Source organism: Triticum urartu, chromosome 3A, assembly GCF_056163025.1.
Source record: "Triticum urartu cultivar PI428250 chromosome 3A, HENAU_Tu73, whole genome shotgun sequence".
NCBI lineage: Eukaryota > Viridiplantae > Streptophyta > Magnoliopsida > Poales > Poaceae > Triticum > Triticum urartu.
In genome coordinates, this window is record NC_141875.1 from 43159088 (window position 1) to 43178817 (window position 19730).

Here is a 19730-nt window from a genome sequence, read left to right on the forward strand (position 1 = left end):
TAATCTAGCAAGAGGAAAGGAGAGGTTGATGGAGATCCAGCAGCACGACGGCGTGGTGGTGGATGCAGCGAGGATCTCGGCAGGGCTTCGCCAAGCTCAGCGAGAGAGAGAGGTGTTACGGGAGGGAGAGGGAGGCGCCAGGGGATAGGGTGCGGCTGCCCTCCCTCCCCCCTCTTTATATAGGCCCCTAGGGGGGCGCCGGCCCTAGGATATGCATCTCCAAGGGGGGGCGGCCAAGGGGGTGGCTTGCCCCCCAAGCCAAGTGGGGTGCCCCCACCCCTAGGGTTTCCCAACCCTAGGCGCAGGGGAGGCCCAAGGGGCGGCGCACTAGCCCATCAGGGGCTGGTTCCCCTTCCACTTCAGCCCATGGGGCCCTCCGGGATAGGTGGCCCCACCCGGTGGACCCCCGGGACCCTTACGTGGTCCTGGTACAATACGATTAACCCCACAACTTTCCCGATGGCCGAAACTCAACTTCCTATATATAAATCTTTACCTCCGGACCAATTCGGAACTCCTCGTGACGTCCGGGATCTCATCCGGGACTCCGAACAACTTTCGGGTTACTGCATACTAATATCTCCACAACCCTAGCGTCACCGAACCTTAAGTGTGTAGACCCTACGGGTTCGGGAGACATGCAGACATGACCGAGACGACTCTCCGGTCAATAACCAACAGCGGGATCTGGATACCCATGTTGGCTCCCACATACTCCTCGATGATCTCATCGGATGAACCACGATGTCGAGGATTCAAGTAATCATGTATACAATTCCCTTTGTCAATCGGTACGTTACTTGCCCGAGATTCGATCGTCGGTATCCCAATACCTCTTTTAATCTCGTTATCGGCAAGTCACTTTACTCGTACCGTAATGCATGATCCCATGACCAAACACTTGGTCACACTGAGCTCATTATGATGATGCATTACCGAGTGGGCCTAGAGATACCTCTCCGTCATACGGAGTGACAAATCCCAGTCTCGATCCGTGTCAACCCAACAGATACTTTTGAGGATACCTGTAGTATACCTTTATAGTCACCCAGTTACGTTGTGACGTTTGGCACACCCAAAGCATTCCTACGGCATCCGGGAGTTACACGATCTCATGGTCTAAGGAAATGATACTTAACATTGGAAAAGCTTTAGCAAACGGACTACATGATCTTGTGCTAGGCTTAGGATTGGGTCTTGTCCATCACATCATTCTTCTAATGATGTGATCCCGTTATCAATGGCATCTAATGTCCATAGTCAGGAAACATGACTATCTGTTGATCAACGAGCTAGTCAACTAGAGGCTCACTAGGGACATGTTGTGGTCTATGTATTCACACATATATTACGATTTCTGGATGAACAATAGACAATTATCATGAACAAGGAAATATAATAATAATCATTTTATTATTGCCTCTAGGGCATATTTCCAACAACTACCATCTTGCATCTACGATATAAGCAACATATATCACAACTAGCTACAAAATCCGTTGTGTTCATCACTATTACCACCGTAGCATTGCTACAAATCCATCACCGATAGCTACCACAACAACACAATCTCACAGATCGGCACACGAATCAACCCTACCATGCTACAAGATGCATACAAATCAAACCCTACCACATGCTTGAACATCAAACCCTATCACACGCTCTCAGATCTAACTACAAAGGACACAGAGAAGGGGGTGATTGAACTCAGAGAGACCATGGCTGCAGCTCGAAGGAGACGCAGGAACGGTCGGAGAAGATGAGGACACGAGTCGCCGCCGCCGTGGACTGCCAGCCGGAGAAGGAGTGCCGCTTACCTGCTCGTTGGTGCCGATGCACGTGAGTCTCGGCGGCGAGGCAAAGTGGGCGCCTGAATCGGTGGGAAGTGAGCCGCAATCCTCCCATCAAATTTTCAAAGACGCCCGCGAGCTCGCGCCATCTTCATGGTCGCACGAGCTCAGCGCCGTGTTCCCCTCCCCTGCTTCTGCCGAGCCTGGCTCGCTAGAAACTGCCAATTTGACCGTCCCTAGCGGGCCTGGCTAGAAGGTGCTTTAATGTTCGTGCGATATGGGCCAGACAGTGTATGCTTCCTGCGCGGTCCTTTGTTGGGTCTAATGCCACCTACCAAACACCCAAAGCCCGACACTCAAAGAAAAAAAAGGCTAAGCCGAAGCCGAGAGGCCGGCCCAGTATTGTCTTCCACCTTCCCCCGATCCTTCTTCGTCTCCAGCTCCTCCTCTCTAATCCATCTCTGTCACGCACTCACACCGAGGCTAGGGTTCCGATCCGCATCTCGCCGCCGACGCCATGGACGAGTAAGTTCCCTCCCCCCCTCCCCCTCCCCCATCCCCTCCCCCGGCGCTGACCCCCCGATCCCTCGCCGCAGCTTCTTCGACGAGGACGGCGAGCAGCTCATGGACCCCGACGCCCGCTCCCCCTCGCCCGAGCGCGGGGCGCAGCCCTACGACGGCCTCGAGGACGACCTCGGCGACGACGGCGCCGACTGGAACCGCGACCGCTCCCCGACCCCCGTGCACGGCGGCGGCGGCGGCGACGACGGGTCCTCCTCCAGGCCCCGGAAGCGCCTCCTCAAGAAGGGCGGGGGCGGGAAGGGCGACGGCGGCGGCGGTGGCGGCATGCCCGCCGACGACCTGGAGGACTGGGGCGAGGACGCGGCGGCGGGGCTGGCGGACGACGACGTGGGCGGGGACCCGGACGCCGACAGGAAGAGGAAGGGGTCCTCGAGCCTCAGGGACCTCGCTAGGGGCGGGGGCAAGGACAAGCATGAGAAGAAGAGGAGGAAGGAGGACGTGGGCATGGTGAGGGAGAAGAGGGGCTCGTCCTCCGGCGGCAAGGGCTCCGGCGGTGGACGCGGGGGTGGGGATAGGGGTGAGGATCAGGATGAAGAGGGGGAGAAGGAGATCCAGGAGCTCTGGAATACCATCGCCGGGGACGGCTCAGAGGTGAGGACCATTGCTTCCAATCTTCTTTCAGTCTGTTGTTCATCACTCTTAATCAGTTGTAGGTGCTTGTATGTTGTAGTAGTAAAGACTTGCGCCTTATATCGGTTTTAGCAGCTCCTGAGCTTGGTTACAAAGGGTTCTTGGATAGTCCAGATTGAAGCGGCGATTCTATTGGTTAAACTGTGGTTAAGTTGATGTTATTTGTATGTTTATTAAATGTGTGTGCTTATTATTGAACCAGCTGTGCTTAGGCAATGCATTTGTTCCGGGTCCATCAAGATTCTGCTGTCATAATTTTGCAAGCAAAGCTCTGTTAGCGATAACTGGGATAGCCTTTGGTTTCTGCTCAGGATATTGAACTGTTCTCCTTGATCCGTTGTTCTGATGATAAGCAGTCGCCAGCCTCTTGTTCTGATGATACTAATTGGAACCACTGTTCAACTGAATTCCATGTGCATAATACCATATTTTTAAATTTTGTTTTGTTTCCTAAGGTCTTACGATAATTGAGTTTGTTTCTGCTCCACGATAGCATCATAGCCTTGGACAAATTAACTGGCTGTGCTAACATTTTTTTCTCATGGAACAGGATGACGAAGAAGGTGTTAGAACCTTAGATGATGATAATTTCATCGATGATACTGGGGTTGACCCAGCTGACCGTTATGACAATGATAATGATGGCCACTCTCCTCGACGTTTTGCACAGGTGTTCATACTTAACTGCTCATATGCCATTGGTAATTCTTTTAGTTTCAGTGTTTAGACAAACTATCGTAATGGTCAAATCAAAGGTTTCTTTAGCTGAAGGTAACTGATTGAGGTGATCATTGTATTTTGACCCTACATCAGTCCAATGGTTTATATGGGCTTTGGCTAAACTTTTTATTTCATATATATCAATGGTTTAGTAAGATGATTTCCAAGCCGGCAAGGTTATGGACTCTCTCAGTGAATAACTACATATAAATATGTCATTCCCTATGATTCACGCAAGGTAACCAATTAAGGTGTTCATTGTGTATTTTGCCCCTACATCAGATCAATGGTTTACATGGGCTTTGGCTAGGGTGTTTTATTTCATATCAATGGTTATCATGGTGACTTCAAAGCCGGCCAGGTTATGGACTTCCTGGGTGAATAACGAAATACACATATGTCATGTGCTATGATTGTCTTAATGGGTGCTGGTATTCAACTAGAAGAATGATGCTAGTATATACCTGTCATGTAATCAGATAACCCTGGGGAATAGATGGTAGTTTTACGGGGTAAAGGGGCCTTTTTGACTGAGCTTTGACACCCTGTCGTATTTTAGCAGTTTCCAATTAAAATTACATGCTTTTACATTTCTTGGGATTTATTACAGAACATTTTGTTGATCCTGTTTGTTTCTTGTTTGCGTAAGCACGATGTGAATTTGTTCTTTTCATTACAGGCAGAGGAAGCTGAAGAGGACGACGAAATTGAGCGGCTCTTTAAGGGTGGTAAGAAGAAGAAGAAGAATGACCGACCACGTGCAGATATTGGTCTTATAGTTGAACAGTTCATTGCTGAGTTTGAAGTAGCCTCTGAAGAAGATGCCAACCTAAATAGGCAACATAAACCAGCCATTAACAAACTCATGAAGCTTCCGCTCCTCATAGAAGTTCTCTCAAAGTAAGATATTCAGATGTAGCCATTCGTAGCATCAGAACTTTCTCTCTGGTGCTAATCTGGTTGCTATCTATTGTAACTAGTTCTAATTCTTATCATTTGTATATGACTATTCACAGGAAGAATCTCCAGCAGGAATTCCTTGATCATGGAATACTCACTCTTCTGAAGAACTGGCTTGAGCCTCTACCTGATGGGAGCATGCCCAATATGAATATTCGATCTGCTGTACTGAAGTTACTATCAGATGTAGGCAAAAACTTTTTTTCCCTTCTGAGACATGGAACCACGTTAGTTACAGCATAAGAGCACTGTTATACTTCGGGACCTACTTTCTCATTTAAGATTTGTTTCTGTTTACACAGTTCCCAATTGATCTTGAGCAATTCGACAGAAGAGAGCAGCTCAAGAAAAGTGGCTTGGGAAAGGTATGTCTTCTTAAGGATTGCATTCTGGAAAGTTTTGTTCAGATTATTGGGGGTGTGCTTAACTGCTGACTATATCCCATTATCGATGTCTAGGTTATTATGTTTTTGTCAAAATCTGACGAGGAGACTACTTCCAACAGAAAATTAGCCAAGGAACTGGTTGATAAATGGGTAATTTCTTGTTCTTCCTAATCATTTCTATTTGGTGCTGAAGGTTCATAGTCTTATGTATGACTAACTGTGAATGAACAAATACAGAGTCGACCAATATTCCAAAAGAGCACAAGATTTGAGGATATGAGGGCATATGATGGTGAAAGAGCTCCTTACAGGAGGCCTCAGATGAAGAAGTTAGTACTGCACTTTTCATTGACTGAATGACTGATGATCTATTAGATGGCATATCATCCAAATGACAACATTCTAATTTGAGTTAGCTGTCCTTATTCTGTATTCTTATTTGTTATGTTTTCTCTCGATTTAGGCCTTCATCAAGTAGTTCTGGAATGGAATCCAGAGACGATGATCTTGATGCTGACTTCTCTCAGTAAGTCTACTCACACATCGTATTTGAGTTACATTTGACATCTGGTGCAGGTCCGCATACTATTCCCCTTTCCTCAATTAATTTTTTCTGTGCTCTGAGTGCAGGCGCAAGTCGGGGCAAAGTGGTTCTAGGCAGCATGCTTCTAGGCCAGAAGCATCACCTTTGGACTTTGTCATTCGTCCACAGTCCAAAATTGACCCCGAACAGATACGGGCTCGTGCTAAGCAACAAGTTCAAGACCAGCGCCGGCTGAAGGTTCTGCCCCCACCTCTAGACTGATTTTTTTCTAGCATATTTTGTAGCTGGCATGTGGTATGTCATGTTGTGGAAGTTAGATCACTAATCCTTCATGTTATGCATGCAGATGAACAAGAAACTGCAGCAGCTGAAAGCGCCAAAGAAGAAAAACCTCCAGGCTTCAAAGCTTAGTGTTGAAGGCCGTGGGATGGTCAAGTACTTGTAAGCTAGACACCCCCGACAGCCTTGCGATGCAGATGATGGTGTGCGCTCAGCAGTGGGCTGCTGAAGCAGTATCAAGCACTCTTCCACCATTGCCATCGGAGGGCAGCAAGATCGGTGGAAATGGAATTGCTTGGCTGATATAGTACTTTCTTGTTCCAAAAGCCTGGCAGGGTACATTGGGCGAGCTTCCGAAAACTAGGTGATTTGGGTTATTTATCAGATGCTCATATATAATACCGTTATTGTGGACGATTACAGCATGGTGCCTTTACTGTACAAATGTTTGTCATGTTTGAGAAGGGCACCTGACTGGGCTGTAAGTTTAACTTGGAACCTTTTGACTGGCTTTTCATACATCTCTACTTGTACTGGAAGGGCCTGATGCATTATAATCGAAACATGGCGCAATAAGCAGATTAACTGTGCTTGAATGACTATGGTCATAGATAGTGAAGCTTGGCTAGGATTTTCATGCAACTAGAAAATGTTGTGCTGTACAAACTGTACTTGAATGAAGATTATAACTATAGATATTAGCAAGCAATGTACACAAGGAAAATTAATACTCCCTTCGTCCGGAAATACTTGTCATGAAGATGAATTAAAGGGGATGTATCTAGATGTATTTTAGTTCTAGATACACCCTTTTTTATCCATCTTGATGACAAGTATTTCCGGACGGAGGGAGTATAAAGTTTGTTACTAAAAATGACTGAACATGCATGAAGTGAACAGCTAAGCGAGGGTAGATCACCATTCAGAGACCGAAAATAGATGAGATTTTAAAGATTGACGGTTGTGGCTGGACATGGAGTTTTTGCTCCTGAGATGAAATGCATCCTTGTGTGAACAGTAAAATTTGAAAATAGTAGAAAAGATTATTTTTTTTGTAACAAACACTGTTGGATGTTCTAAAAGAATATTTTTTTAAACACTTTATAAAGAGCTGTTTTTTGTTAATTTTTCTGGACCTTCACGAATGTGATTTCATCATGAAAATTTGCCCGCAGCCAGAAAACTAAGCAATATTTGTTGTGAAGAATTTCTTTTTTAAAATTTTTACTGTTCATAGGAGGAGCATTTGAGCTCGGGATTAGAATGACACTTTCATGGGTTGCGGTTACTGTAAAGTCTTTTAATGCAACTACATAAAGTTATTACTCAGAGGAGTACAAATTTGTGAAGATTTACTACATAGACAATGATTAAAAGTTTGAAACTACAGTGTTGAAACAAGAAAAAAGAATCTCAGTGTTGAACAAAAAACATCCATTAGCAGAACACAAGATACCAGCCACTGATACAAAAAATAAAAATGACCCCCAAAATGTGTGGACGAATTCGCTCAGGATGACAATGTGAGCGAACACATCCGGATGACAAATTTGGTTTTTAAAGCATGACAATTTTCACCAATTCCCTGAGATGTAGAATGGCAATTTTCTTCTGCGAGAATGGCAAATCTAAACAGGTTGGATTTTCCTTTTTAGGCTGGCGATTCTACATTTTGCATCATGGCAAATCCTCGAAAACGCAAGGCAATTACCCCGCTGCAACACAAAAAATTCCTGGCAATTTTTCTACTAGCATGTCAATTTTTCTTCACAACATGCCAATTACATCTATTTTAGCATGGCCATTCTCAAGCGTTGGTTGGGAGTAGTTTTCTAAAGGAACACTCCCAGATCATGATGTTCACTTGGGTGATCTTCTTGAACTGCCATCACTGAGTAATTGAGATTGAAATTCATATGGTAGATGAATGTATGCAGTCTCTGCTTGTTATGGAACTTTCAAGAAAATTTCAATGGCCACATGAGTAACTTTGGAGTTTAGGTTGGGATAGATCAAAAGCTCGTAGTCGTGAGCTTAATAAGCTTTTGGTAGCCCAATTCGTAGCTCACTTCTTATGGAACTCAGTCAATCACTGGTTTCAGATCATTGACTTAATGAGCTAACAAGTTTCATGAGTTGCTTACTAATACAAAATAACAAGAATTCTTACCTTAAATGACATCATTTCATGACAGATCGATCCAATTATATTCATTTAATCAACCAACCCATCTATCGGAGGTACTCCCTTCATTCCTAAATATAGCGCATCTTAGATTCAGCTTCAATACCAATGTTTGTGCTCGCACATGTACTTGGGACTAATATACCCCTTCACTAACTCTGTCCAGCCCTCATGTGCGCGTCACCTCAGCCCACATGGACGCCGTGATGAACAAAACTAAGCGGCATGGGTGAGGCATCTTCTACACGGACGCCGACATCGACATCCTGGGTCACGAGCGAACCTTGGTTAGCGTCGCCGCCATCAAATCTGTTGACGTACTCGAGCAGGTCCTCCTTACTGAGGGCATCCAGCCAGTCTCCAGCGCAGTCCTCGCCAGAGATCTCCTCCTCTTCTTCCTCCTCTGTTTGTTCGAATTCCAGCTGCCGCTTGCCGAATCGTTGAGCATCTGGACCGTCCACCTTGGGCGTTTGGCCTAGCAACAGCTCGATTTGCTGTATTGTCGCCTTTGCCTCCTTCAACAGAGCCAAAACCTTCCTCCTCACCTCTCCCTCAACTCCTCCGGCCATTCAGACCGCCGGCTCCACCACACCTCTCGCCCGCGATCTATTGGACAGCTCCTGTCGTGAGGCGGAGATCGATGGGAGAGGGGGAGGAAGTGTTGCGGGAGGTGGGGATGAACTAGGAGTGTGGGGATGAGGTCAGGTGGTGGGAGGCCGCTGGGGATCGAGGCGAGCAGGAGGTGGGGAAAAGCGGCGACGAGAAAGAGATAAGAGGGGGGGGGGGGCGGGGAGGCGATGGGGCTATGCGGTGGGGTAGGGCGCTGGCTGTTCGGTGGAAGGGCAATTTCGTCCAAAATCGCTCGCGGGACGAGATACGCACTGCATGTCGGAATTTTTACGAAATTTTTATGCGCACTACTTTTAGGAACGGAGGGAGTATCAATTAGCACACTTCCTTTCATGGTCACCTTCGTCCATAAAAATCACAATCACACTCGTCACGTATCACTGGACATTTGCGTCCGCCTTAACTAGCCGAGCAGATCATTAATCCATCTTAAGTTTAACTTACAAATTCCTCTCGCAAAGAATAAGAAGGGATTCTTGTCAATTTCTGCAGCAGTGTAAAAGAAATCCAAATGCACATTTCAAATCCATCTGTCAATTTTCCCTTTGGGGAAAAATGACCAAGAATAGAGGGTCTCCCCCGTTTCTTCCACCTCCGTCCTCCGTCGCCTGCCTCTCCTCCTCCCAAAACCGTCTCATTTTCCACGACACAAAAGCGCGCGAGGCGCACCAACCAACCCGCCACCTCCCGCAGAACCCCGCGTCGCCCGCCCGCGCCCCGCACGCACGCGCGCGCAAGCCCGAGGTCCCAGGAGAGGACCGACCGGCCTCGCGCCCGCGCCCGCGCCCCTCGCCGGCGGCGGCGCCATGCCGCGGCGGGGCGAGACGCAGGAGTTCCGGCCCTTCCGGCGCTGGTTCCCGTTCCTCGTGCCGCTCTTCGTCGCCGCCAACATCGCCCTCTTCGTCCGCACCATGTACGTCAACGACTGCCCCGCCCACGCCGCGGCTGCCGCCGCCGCGATCGGCGACTCCGTCGGCGGGGCCGCCAGGGCTGCCGCCGCGCACGGTTGCATGCTCGAGCCGGACCTCGGCAGGTACGCGTTCCAGCCGTACAAGGAGAACCCCCTCGTCGGGCCCACATCCGCGACGTAAGACGCCGGCCCAAAGCTTGGTTCTTTGGCTCCTTCTGTTGTCACCGATGCCTGCATTTTGTGAAATTGGTTCAGATTTGAGCTAATGCACTTTGCTTTCGGCCTAAATTATGATAGTTTTAGGCATCAACTTCAAGTAATTCGGCTGTTATCGGTTTATAATTTCGTGATTTTGTAGGAACTTCTTGATTTGATATGACATCCATTGGCCTTTCTTACTTTACTGTTTATAAAAGATTTATATATATGACTAAGTTATGTATAATTCAGATGCTTTTCCTACATTGTACTACCTTCCTATATTTGATAATATTTTTAAAAAATATCCGTGATGTGTTTTTTTCACCCTTGCTAGTATTGTATCTGATAAGTGGCAACTGACATGTGTGCCAATTCTCCAGGCTGTTGGAAATGGGGGCACTAGAAACTGGTAAAGTTGCCAGAGACCACGAATGGTGGCGCCTCATCACTTGCATTTGGTTGCATGCTGGTGTTATCCACATACTTGCCAATATGTTGAGTCTCCTGATGATTGGAATCAGGCTTGAGAAGGAATTTGGTTTCCGTAAGTGCCGAGGCGATTTTGCATCTTCAGTTCTCTGCCTAGACAGTTCCTTCAAGAGCTAATAGCTATATAACTTGACCATGTGTAAATGTTTGTTTATCGCAGTGAGGATCGGCACACTATATGTGATCTCGGGGGTCGGCGGTAGCTTGCTGTCTGCTCTGTTTATGGTGTCAAATATCTCTGTTGGAGCTTCAGGTGCACTGTTTGGATTACTGGGCTCCATGCTGTCAGAGCTGATAACAAACTGGACAATATACGAGAATAAGGCCGGTTCTTAAATCTAAGGATTAATTTTCCAAACTTGTACTGTATTATATTTACTGTGCCTAATTTCATTCTTGTTTTGAAAATACAGTGTGCGGCTTTATTGACTCTTGTTATGATCATTGTTATCAACTTGGCTGTTGGGATCCTTCCACATGTTGACAACTTTGCTCATATTGGTGGATTTGTATCGGGTTTTTTTCTTGGTTTTGTGCTCCTAATGCGCCCACAGTTCGGATACATCAACCAGAAGAACTCTCGTCTTGGAGTTCACTCGGCCACGCCTAAATCCAAGTACAAGATATATCAAATTGTACTCTTGGTGATTGCTTTGGTGATATTAATTTGTGGGTAAATATCTTCCCTTTCACCAGAAGAAATAATGATCTGTTCAGTTCAGCCTCTAGGTTTCAACTAACTGCCTTTGCTAAACTTTATCATTGGCAGGTTCATCACTGGCTTTGTATTGCTAATGCAAGGGTTCGATGCTAGCCAGCAATGTTCTTGGTGCCATTATCTGAGCTGTGTTCCTACTTCACAGTGGGACTGTAATAAAGCACCGAGCAACTATTGCCTCGTAAGTTCTTTTACACATATATAGTTCCAAGAAATGTCGTCGTCCCCTGAAATATCGGATGTTGCTAGTTGCGTATATAGCTTCTTTGTGGCATTCTGGACAGATGTTCCTAACAGCAAATGAAATGAGTATATTCTAAGAGATGTGCTTGATTCTCATACCTGAGCAGTTTTCTCTTCATAGAAATTCTCTTAGATGAAAACCGTTAAGAGCGTCAACCAGTGCATCCTGCTATGAGCTGATCACATGTTAAAACAGTCAAAATGTTCCCTCCCGCTGGTTTTCAACTATATGTCATCGCTTCTCCTTTCTACATAGGACCATGTGTTGACATTATCTTACCATAGAGTGGCCTCGTCTGTTTCATTTACGTGAAACAAATGCCTGCCATTGTTTTTGTTGCTACATTTTGGAACCTTATTTCAGTCTGTAAGCATAACTAGAGCTTTCATTTTAGTTTTACGTACTCGCCTGAAGTTTTACTGACACCAAGCTTCTCCTGCAGTCTTCACAGCTTGGAGACCAACTAAACCTGACATGTCAAAGCACCGGGAAGACAGAAACGTACATTATCAGCAGCCCAAGCAACCCGGAGGCGGTTAAGCACCTTTGTCTCGGCCTTTGCAGCTGATGGATTGCGAATGTATGCGCTTTCGTGGCAAGAAACCTATGTCTCTGCAAATCTTTGGAAGGGAAAGTAGAAGCCTTTGTTCATAATGGGTGTGGCCTCTGCAATGCTTTTGGGCTTCTATAGTTCTCTTGTGTTGTATGTTGTATATTGCAAATGTCGATCGGCAGTAATGAAAGATGGATGCTTGAGTGAGGCAGTAGTTCCTGAAATCTCACGTGAGTGCTTGCATTCTTATATATCCTGTGTTATGGATGTTGAGCTTAATTAAACTCTTGTGCCGAGAGGAGGAAAGTTTGGTGAAGAGAATTTAACAGAAAACCTCACTCCATCGATCTTGTGCATGAAGAGGAAGTATATAGAACTCTGTTCTCATTCAAGAGCCGGAGCAATCTGAGACGGTGAGACCGATCCGATCGTGTATCACCAACCATTGAAAGATGAACTACATTGTTGGAACAAGATCCCAGGTCTTGGACGCGTACAAAGAACTTCAATCTGACAGCTCTGTTGAAACATCTCAAAGGCGGATCGGCAGCACAACTGCCATTATTACCTAAAAAAGGGTTCCGAACCCATTTCCCAGAGGGTTAGAGGACCTCTAATTTCTTTGGAGAGTTGCATAATTTCAATAGTAATAACAAGCAAAATGCTTGCATCACCTACATCACGAAACTTTGCAGCAATATAGACAAGAGAGAACTCAATAGACAATACGGCATTACAACTACTGGTCCACATTCAGGGTCACACATACATAAATGATGGTTGAAATAATAAAGATGGTTACTCAGATTTATTATAAGAGATTGTGTAAACATGATCGCGCATTATTTTTAGACGTTTGATTGATGCCATGGTGTCCTTGTACCGCTTTGGTCTTGTGCTCCACTGCATATATGGTCCACTGTATGTTCATCTCAGAACATCCGGAAGTCTCCTCAGTTTTGGTCCATGCCCCAGGCGTTTTGGCCTTATATCCTACACATGTTAACAATTGAAATGTCATGCACCTGGAGTTCTAAATAAAAGTACTCGTAACACTGAAAACGCTTACGAATGAAGGAGATACTATCAGGAGCCATGATTTGCACATTACTGACTAGACTCACATCCTCATGGAGTAACTGGGCACACACAATGCTTTTGGGTAATATAACCTAGCAATATCAGCATTGATCTGCTGTCTGTGATACATAAACCTACATACATTTCTCTACTAGCTATCTGTGGACACCAATTTTTTGGTATCGTCAAACAAATGTAGCACAGGAAGCTTCAGCCAGATCCAAGATCAGACCAAAGGCATCAACCGCAACCTTTGTCGTTCTGTCCTTATTAAGAAGATGAAACAAAAAGGGTGCAGAAGATATTGTGTTGGGGCTATTGCAGTATACCTGGTCGAATATCGCTGTCGGGATGGCAAGTGTCGCCACTGCGTTAGGGGCATCTACTATTCCAGATATCCTACCCTCACATGGACAACATGACAACAAAAGATAGGCCTGCATACATAACCCAAAGTTCAGAACTAAGGATAATGTCCCTCTCTTATTTAGTACATAGTAGAGTACTTCCATTTTTTGCGGGGATGGTAGAGTACTTAATTACGAGGTGACAATATAAAATTAACCCTGGTTAGTGCCTACCTGCTCCTTGGAGTACCCAAACTTGGAAAGGTATTCAATGGCATTGAGAACTGCACGCTTGTAGGCAACTGATGCGTCAAGGAAATGCTGCTTCCCCGACTCATCGACGCTGATGCCCTCGAAGACTAACCATTCCGAGAAGCGCGGCTCCACCGGGCCTATCTCGAAGATAGGGTTCACATGAAGTGCTGTTGGACCAACAGGAGTCAAGTACTCCTTCATGCCACCTCTTATGATCTCACACCTACACAAAAAATGAATCAGCAGAATTTCACATGACAGTTTTCTGTCATCAAGACAGGCAAGTCATGTACAGTTCAGCTGAGAATTAAGGCAATTACTTTAGCTCAAGGAATCCACTCATTTCTATCGCTCCGCAAAATGAGACTTCACCATCACCTTGGGAGAAGTGCATATCACCGGTACTCAAATTTGCTCCTTCAACAAATACTGGCAGATAAACTTTGGAGCCTCTGCTTAGATTCTTTATGTCACAGTTTCCCCCATTCTCTCTTCCAGGAATGGTCCTTGCTGCTTCATTTGCAATCCTTTGCCACTCAGGAGTCCCTTCTTGGATCTGCAGAGCATTGCATATATTGTTAGCATAGCTCTTTAATAACCATATATAAACAAAGTATCGATGGACACGTCGTACCTTCCCAAGTAAGCAGCTGTGGGAGGTTGGTAAGTTAGCAAGGGGTCTCTGGTGTAGAACTTCACACAGTTTCAGAGACTCGTGGCCCGTATCGACCAATTCCCTTTCCCTTTGGTTCCATATATTGAGAAGCTCGGCCGACGGTGCAGTTCCCACTATACCAGGATGAGTTAACCCCGGAAACCGAACACCTGGTATGCACAAAATGGAACTATTTGAATGATCTGAAGCTGAAACTCTTCATTCACAACAATACATAGCAACAACTTCTTACCTGGTATCTGAGGGGAGTGTGCGTAAATCCCTTCGAAATACCAAATGGCTTTTCTTGCACTTGGGAAGTGGTCGGTCAAGAACCCGCCCCCATTCTCCCTTTCGAATATGCCGGTATAACCCCACTCATCGCCGGGAAGCGGGCCGAGGTTGCAGATCTCCACCGCGAGAAGATCGCCGGGTGAAGCTGGAACCCCCTCAGCATCAACTACCCTAAGTGGGCCACTGAGATAGTGAGGCTGTAGAAGACCCACACACATTCAGTTTGGTGGCACAGAAGACTTGCTTTTGTCTAATGCATATGAGAGAGAAATACCACTCTTTCTACTGAAATAAACAAAGCATCAAACCATAGTCAAACAACAGGATCAACTTTGAACCCCATGATCTAGATCGAACGATCTTCGGCGCCTTGTCTAACGAATCCGGTGATATGCTATTATCAAACGACATTTCTTCCATAGAAAAAGCTCACAAATAAAATGCATATATACTTACAGTGGTGAGATCCAGAGATTTGATGTCATCTGCGGAGTCATCGTCTCTGACCTGCCCTCCGGTCCAATCGACCATCTCAACACGGAACAACTCCCCCTCGGTCACATCGGCGACGGGAGGGATGTCCGGATGCCAGCGGTTGTGGAGTTGAACCTCCTGCTCCCATGGCGTCTTCTTCACATCGACGGGCACCACAAGCCTGGGAGTCAGAGGAGCCATGTTTTGTTGTTATGCCAGCTTCAGTGCTTCATCCTTTGTAAGCTCCACCTGCTTCTTTATATAAGATAAGAATGGCAGCGCTAGTTTTGAAGGCGCACTCCCCGGGAACGTTGGAGACTATAATAGTAGGATCCGTTGTCAGGTGAGATCCGTGAGATCGGTTTTAGTTTAAAATTTCTCAAAACAAGTGGCAATGCACATCCATGTCACATGTACAAATCTCAAGAATCATGTTGTCTTTTTTGTTTGTTTATCTAGCATTCTAGCTACAAATCTATTTTTTGGGGGAACTATCTTGCTATAGATCGAATTTCGAGCTGAATGTTGTTGGAGTTGTAGAAATACCCCGTAGGTATGTTGTAAAAAACATTCCTTGTGGACAAATCTCACGGAATAAATCCTACAGTCTGATGTGGCAAGCTCAGATTGGAATAAAGTAACCCACATCTGAAATCACAGTGGAGGGAAGCGATTAGTCGGAGCCTCGGAGAGTCGGAGGACACGTCTGTCCGTAGATTGTTCCCGTAAGGCACAGTCCGTGGGGAGACGAGGTTGACTTGAGGGCTTTGACATTGACGGATGCATGGGCCAGTGGTGCGAACAAACTCCCTCTTCTTGTGCTTCATGGCATCCTCTAATCCACCGTAGTGTTTTCCATCATCCAAGTGATCGAGCTCATAGCTATCGAAGCCCTAATCATCCATGATTGTTGCCGCCGCTCAACTAACCTTTTTTTTGCGAAAAATTTCCAATTTATTCATCTTCAATCATGGCTGTACAACGGACACCAGAAATAAAAATTACATCCAGATCCGTAGACCATCTAGCGACGACTACAAGCACTGAAGCGAGCCGAAGGTGCGCCGCCGTCATCACCCCTCCATCATCGGAGTCGGGCACAACTTATTGTAGTAGACAGTCGGGAAGTTCTCGTGCTAAGGCCCCATAGGACCAGCCCACCAGAACAGCAACCGCCGCAGACGAAGAATAACGTAGGTTGGAAGGATTCAACCCGAAGACACACGAACGTAGACGAACAACGACGAGATCCGAGCAAATCCATCAAAGATAGATCCGTCGGAGACACACCTCCGCACGCCCACCAACGATGCTAGACGCACCGCCGGAACGGGGGCTAGGCGGGGAAACCTTTATTCCATCTTCAGGGAGCCGCTGCCGTCTCGTCTTCCTGAGCAGGACTCAAACCTAACAAAATAAGAAAAAAAACGACTAAAAGCGGAGCCCTCCCGCCGGCCCTTGGCAGGATCCACCGCGCCTCCATGGCCCTAGGGCCACCGGAGACGAGGTGGACCTGCGGCAGCGCCGGCGAAAGGCAGGAACTCTAACTTTCTTTCTTGGAGGAGGAGGGGTGACTTCGGTGCACGCTGTCAGGTCTTTCGTTCCATACCCTCGGTACGCTCCAGATCTAACCTTCGTGATGTTCCTGATGGATGCGAGTATTTTTCTTCTTCTTAAATTAAATACTCATCAATCCAACTCCATATAGGTTAGAAGTATCTAAAGAAACATATAGGTTAGAAGCACATGTTCAAGTAATGTAACTAAAACTTAGACTGGTCTGAATCTTATGGTATATAGTCCAAACTTACTCAACATCTTATCTCTTGTTTAAAATCCACTTGATCAAACCAGTGACTCACCCGTCACCTAACGCTTATGTTTTCAACATTTTCTAGTTCTAACTCATCCAAATTAATTCGTTCGTTTATACCTTTTATTCAATGATTGTACTCAGCGACCTACTCTCGTTGTGCAGCAACGCGTGAGATTTTTCGTTACTTTTTGGACTTAATTTATTTTTTGACAAGCTATATTTTCTTGTGTATGAGAGATACATTACGAAATTAATGATTTTTTTTTTTAAAAATATGCATAATATGATCAACCGTATGGGAGCATACTAAACACATACACGTAAGGGATTTTTTTTGTTAAGGACGCTATCATCAGGAGAATTAATTAATTTTTTGAGAGATCGTAAGTCTGTATACTTCCATATTGCATGGTGCTTGTTGACCGGATGCAACTTGTTCTGGCGCTCGAGGCGTTCATGTCCGACTGACTGGGCCAAGTTCCTTTGATATCTACCGAAGTGAAGTCTATTATAAATCTTAAAAATGTAAAGGACGACACAAATGAACCCAACCTCTAAATTCCTGAAGTCCGTATCCTGACCTCATCGATTCCGGTCGTTTTTGACCTTTAGGCTGTATCCAAATAGAGGATTCCTACATGGCTCGGGAAAGCCCGGAATCGGTGCGAGTCGCGCTCTAGGCCATCTCCCAGCGTAAGGTGTGCACCAGCGCGTCCAATACGTGGTGCGTCCAATATATGACATGCGTATGTGCAAATGCAGAACATATTTGTCGGCCGATGGATTTGCGCGTGGCTGCAGAGGTCGTGGTGCTAGACGCTCGTGCCGCTCCCGCCTCTCCGTGCGCGTGCTCCACGGACTGTGCAGAGAAGGCCGAAGAAGTGCTAGCGCCGTATAAGAGCATCTCCAGCCATTGTGCCTTTTAGGAGGCGTTTTTTCGGCCTCTTGAGGAGGCACCAGTGGATTTTTTTTGTTTTAGGAACGACAAATTTTTCAGCCCCCCACCCCCCCACCCACCCACCCGACCGACAAACGCATTGCGCACGCGCCCACCGAGCTCGACCGCCGCCGCTCCGTTCTCGTGCCCGGTGAGGACCCCGGCAAGTGTGGACACGGGCGTGACTCGTGAGGTGACCATGGAGAAGACGACGCCCGCGCACGGCAGGGGCGCCCGCTGGCTGCCTCGCCTCCGGCCCACTTGTTGTCGTGCTTGCTGTGGAGCTCAAAGATGAGGCGGTCCTCGGCGGGCGTGAAGGCGCGGCGGTGCATCCCGGGGCTGAGCTGGTTGCACCAACGCAGGTGACTCCTCCCAGATGGCCGTCGTTGCCGACATCGTCACTTACTATGGCTGGAGGAAGGTCACCGTCATCTACGTCGACACCGACTACGGCCGTGGCAGCGTCGACGCGCTTGAGGCCCAACGCGCCAAGGTCTCCTTCAAGGTGCCCTTCCCTCCGGACGCCGACGCGGCCGCCATCGCCGACGTGCTCGTGCGGGTCACCATGATGGAGTCCCGCGTCTGCGTCGTCCACGTCAACCCGGACTCCGGCCTCGCTGTAACACCCCTAGTGTCATGCTACAGTAACCCCTTGTTAATGGTGCCATGTCATCATGTTACTATTGCTAATCCTCACTTGATCCAAATCACTGTTCATATTCAAACTCAAATTTAAAGTCAAAAATTCAAGTTTGCCAAACCTGAAAACTAAAATGTTCAAAGTGTGGCAAATAATCCCCGGGTATTTATCATGTTGGAACCAACCTCTTTTGGATTCCGAAAGTGCCCTTGAAAATTATTTAGTGGTCCAACATCATATTAATTGGCCTTTTCAATTTCCAAAAAAATGCTTGAACAATTCCGTTGGCTCTAAAACTTTTTATGCAACACCACAATTTGGTGCATGAATTATGTGCCAAGTTTCATTCTTAACAACATCCATTTTTGTGCTCCAACTATTTGCAAAACAAAAGAGGAAAATAAGAAAAGGGGAAAGACAAAAAAAAGAGAAAAGCAAACCCCCCTTTCACTGGGCTTCGGCCCAGCTGGCCACCGGGCCAACCAGGCCGGCCCAGCCGCCCCTTACTAACCCCCTCACCCCTCCCCCACGATCCCCACAATCCCCCCCCCCCCCCTGCCTGGATCTGGATCGCGCCCCGGCGCGCGCGGACCCCGCCGCCTCGTCCCTGCGCCCCATTGCCGGCGTCTCCCGTCTTCATTGTCGCCTCCCCGTCTCCTCCCCATGCCGGACCTCCTCGACCTCCTCCTCGGCGGCCTCCCCAAGCCACGATGCGCCCCGTCGCCGCTCCCCGTCTCTGGTGCCACCTCGCCGACGCCGCCCCACTGCCTCTTCCTCGCCGGACCGCACCGAGCCTCGCCGCCCTCTTCTCTTCAACGGGGGTGAGCTCCCCGTCGGCCCCCGTCTGTCTCCCCCTCCGTATGCTGCACCCCACGCCGTCCCGTCGCCGCGCCCGCCTCTGCGTGCCCGCGCCCCGTCGCGGCTCCTGCACGCCCGCGCACGCCCAGGGCGCGCCTCCCCCTCTACGCCCGTCGCCTGCGCCGGCTCTCACCGTTGCTAGCGCCGCTTGTGGACCGCCTCTGCTAGTCCCCGCCGATGTCGCCGCGCCCGCCCTTGCAGCGCCTCCCGATCGCGCTGCGTCGCGCACGCGCCCGATCGTGCCCGCGCCCTACGGATTCCCCCGCGTCGTGCTCCTGTGCCTGCGCACTCCCGTTGCTGTGTGCTGCCTTTGCTGCTGCAGAGCCCACCCGCTCGTCCCTTCATTACCCGCACGGCAATTCCGGCAAGATTCCGTGCCATCTCCGCCGTATCCTTGGTCGCCGGCGCGCGTAGCGCTTCGAACCGACCTCTGTGCCGCTGGCTAGCAGGCTCTGATCATTAGATTAGGGTGCTAACCCACTAATTAGCACTAAACTGAACACTTAGTGGCACTAACGGATGGGCCTAGGGTATTTTAAACACTAACAAA

The 19730-nt window shown here is 47.6% G+C and overlaps 3 protein-coding genes across 4 annotated transcripts; 2 read left to right on the forward strand and 1 right to left on the reverse strand.

Annotated features, from left to right (window-relative positions):
• The first annotated feature begins 2158 nt into the window (after window positions 1-2158).
• IWS1 (Transcription elongation factor (TFIIS) family protein) lies at window positions 2159-6490 on the forward strand. The gene is made up of 11 exons (XM_048705746.2): window positions 2159-2318; window positions 2390-2966; window positions 3556-3675; window positions 4405-4625; window positions 4742-4871; window positions 4988-5050; window positions 5144-5221; window positions 5309-5400; window positions 5535-5597; window positions 5702-5852; window positions 5962-6490. The coding sequence occupies exons 1-11, from the start codon at window positions 2311-2313 to the stop codon at window positions 6058-6060; spliced, it is 1602 nt and encodes a 533-aa protein (XP_048561703.2). The 5' UTR covers window positions 2159-2310; the 3' UTR covers window positions 6061-6490.
• A 2849-nt stretch (window positions 6491-9339) lies between these two features.
• LOC125547847 (RHOMBOID-like protein 1) lies at window positions 9340-12031 on the forward strand. Of its 2 annotated transcripts, none has more exons than XM_087546235.1 (6): window positions 9340-9742; window positions 10201-10364; window positions 10470-10633; window positions 10723-10982; window positions 11079-11208; window positions 11714-12031. In XM_087546235.1, the coding sequence occupies exons 1-6, from the start codon at window positions 9516-9518 to the stop codon at window positions 11837-11839; spliced, it is 1071 nt and encodes a 356-aa protein (XP_087402361.1). In that variant the 5' UTR covers window positions 9340-9515; the 3' UTR covers window positions 11840-12031. The 2 variants fall into 2 exon arrangements, with proteins under 2 accessions (XP_087402361.1, XP_048567555.2); XM_048711598.2 differs by having other exon boundaries at window positions 9341-9796.
• Window positions 12032-12562: 531 nt separating this feature from the next.
• LOC125547848 (uncharacterized) lies at window positions 12563-15177 on the reverse strand. The gene is made up of 7 exons (XM_048711599.2): window positions 14912-15177; window positions 14415-14652; window positions 14141-14331; window positions 13827-14062; window positions 13486-13729; window positions 13234-13341; window positions 12563-12817 (listed from the first exon to the last, which is right to left on the reverse strand). The coding sequence occupies exons 1-7, from the start codon at window positions 15128-15130 to the stop codon at window positions 12752-12754; spliced, it is 1302 nt and encodes a 433-aa protein (XP_048567556.2). The 5' UTR covers window positions 15131-15177; the 3' UTR covers window positions 12563-12751.
• Between the last annotated feature and the right edge of the window lie 4553 nt (window positions 15178-19730).

Bases quoted from the DNA above. Each gene is read 5' to 3' on its own strand.
- IWS1 (XM_048705746.2), top strand. The intron at 3,676-4,404 runs GTGTTCATACTT...TTTTCATTACAG, and splicing joins CTCCTCGACGTTTTGCACAG to GCAGAGGAAGCTGAAGAGGA. The intron at 5,051-5,143 runs GTATGTCTTCTT...ATCGATGTCTAG, and splicing joins AGAAAAGTGGCTTGGGAAAG to GTTATTATGTTTTTGTCAAA.
- LOC125547847 (XM_048711598.2), top strand. From the start codon at position 9,516: ATGCCGCGGCGGGGCGAGACGCAGGAGTTCCGGCCCTTCCGGCGCTGG. The intron at 10,634-10,722 runs GCCGGTTCTTAA...TTGAAAATACAG, and splicing joins GGACAATATACGAGAATAAG to TGTGCGGCTTTATTGACTCT. The intron at 10,983-11,078 runs GTAAATATCTTC...TATCATTGGCAG, and splicing joins TTGGTGATATTAATTTGTGG to GTTCATCACTGGCTTTGTAT.
- LOC125547848 (XM_048711599.2), bottom strand. From the start codon at position 15,130: ATGGCTCCTCTGACTCCCAGGCTTGTGGTGCCCGTCGATGTGAAGAAG. The intron at 14,332-14,414 runs GTAAGAAGTTGT...TGTGCATACCAG, and splicing joins ACACTCCCCTCAGATACCAG to GTGTTCGGTTTCCGGGGTTA. The intron at 12,818-13,233 runs GTATACTGCAAT...TAACATGTGTAG, and splicing joins CGACAGCGATATTCGACCAG to GATATAAGGCCAAAACGCCT.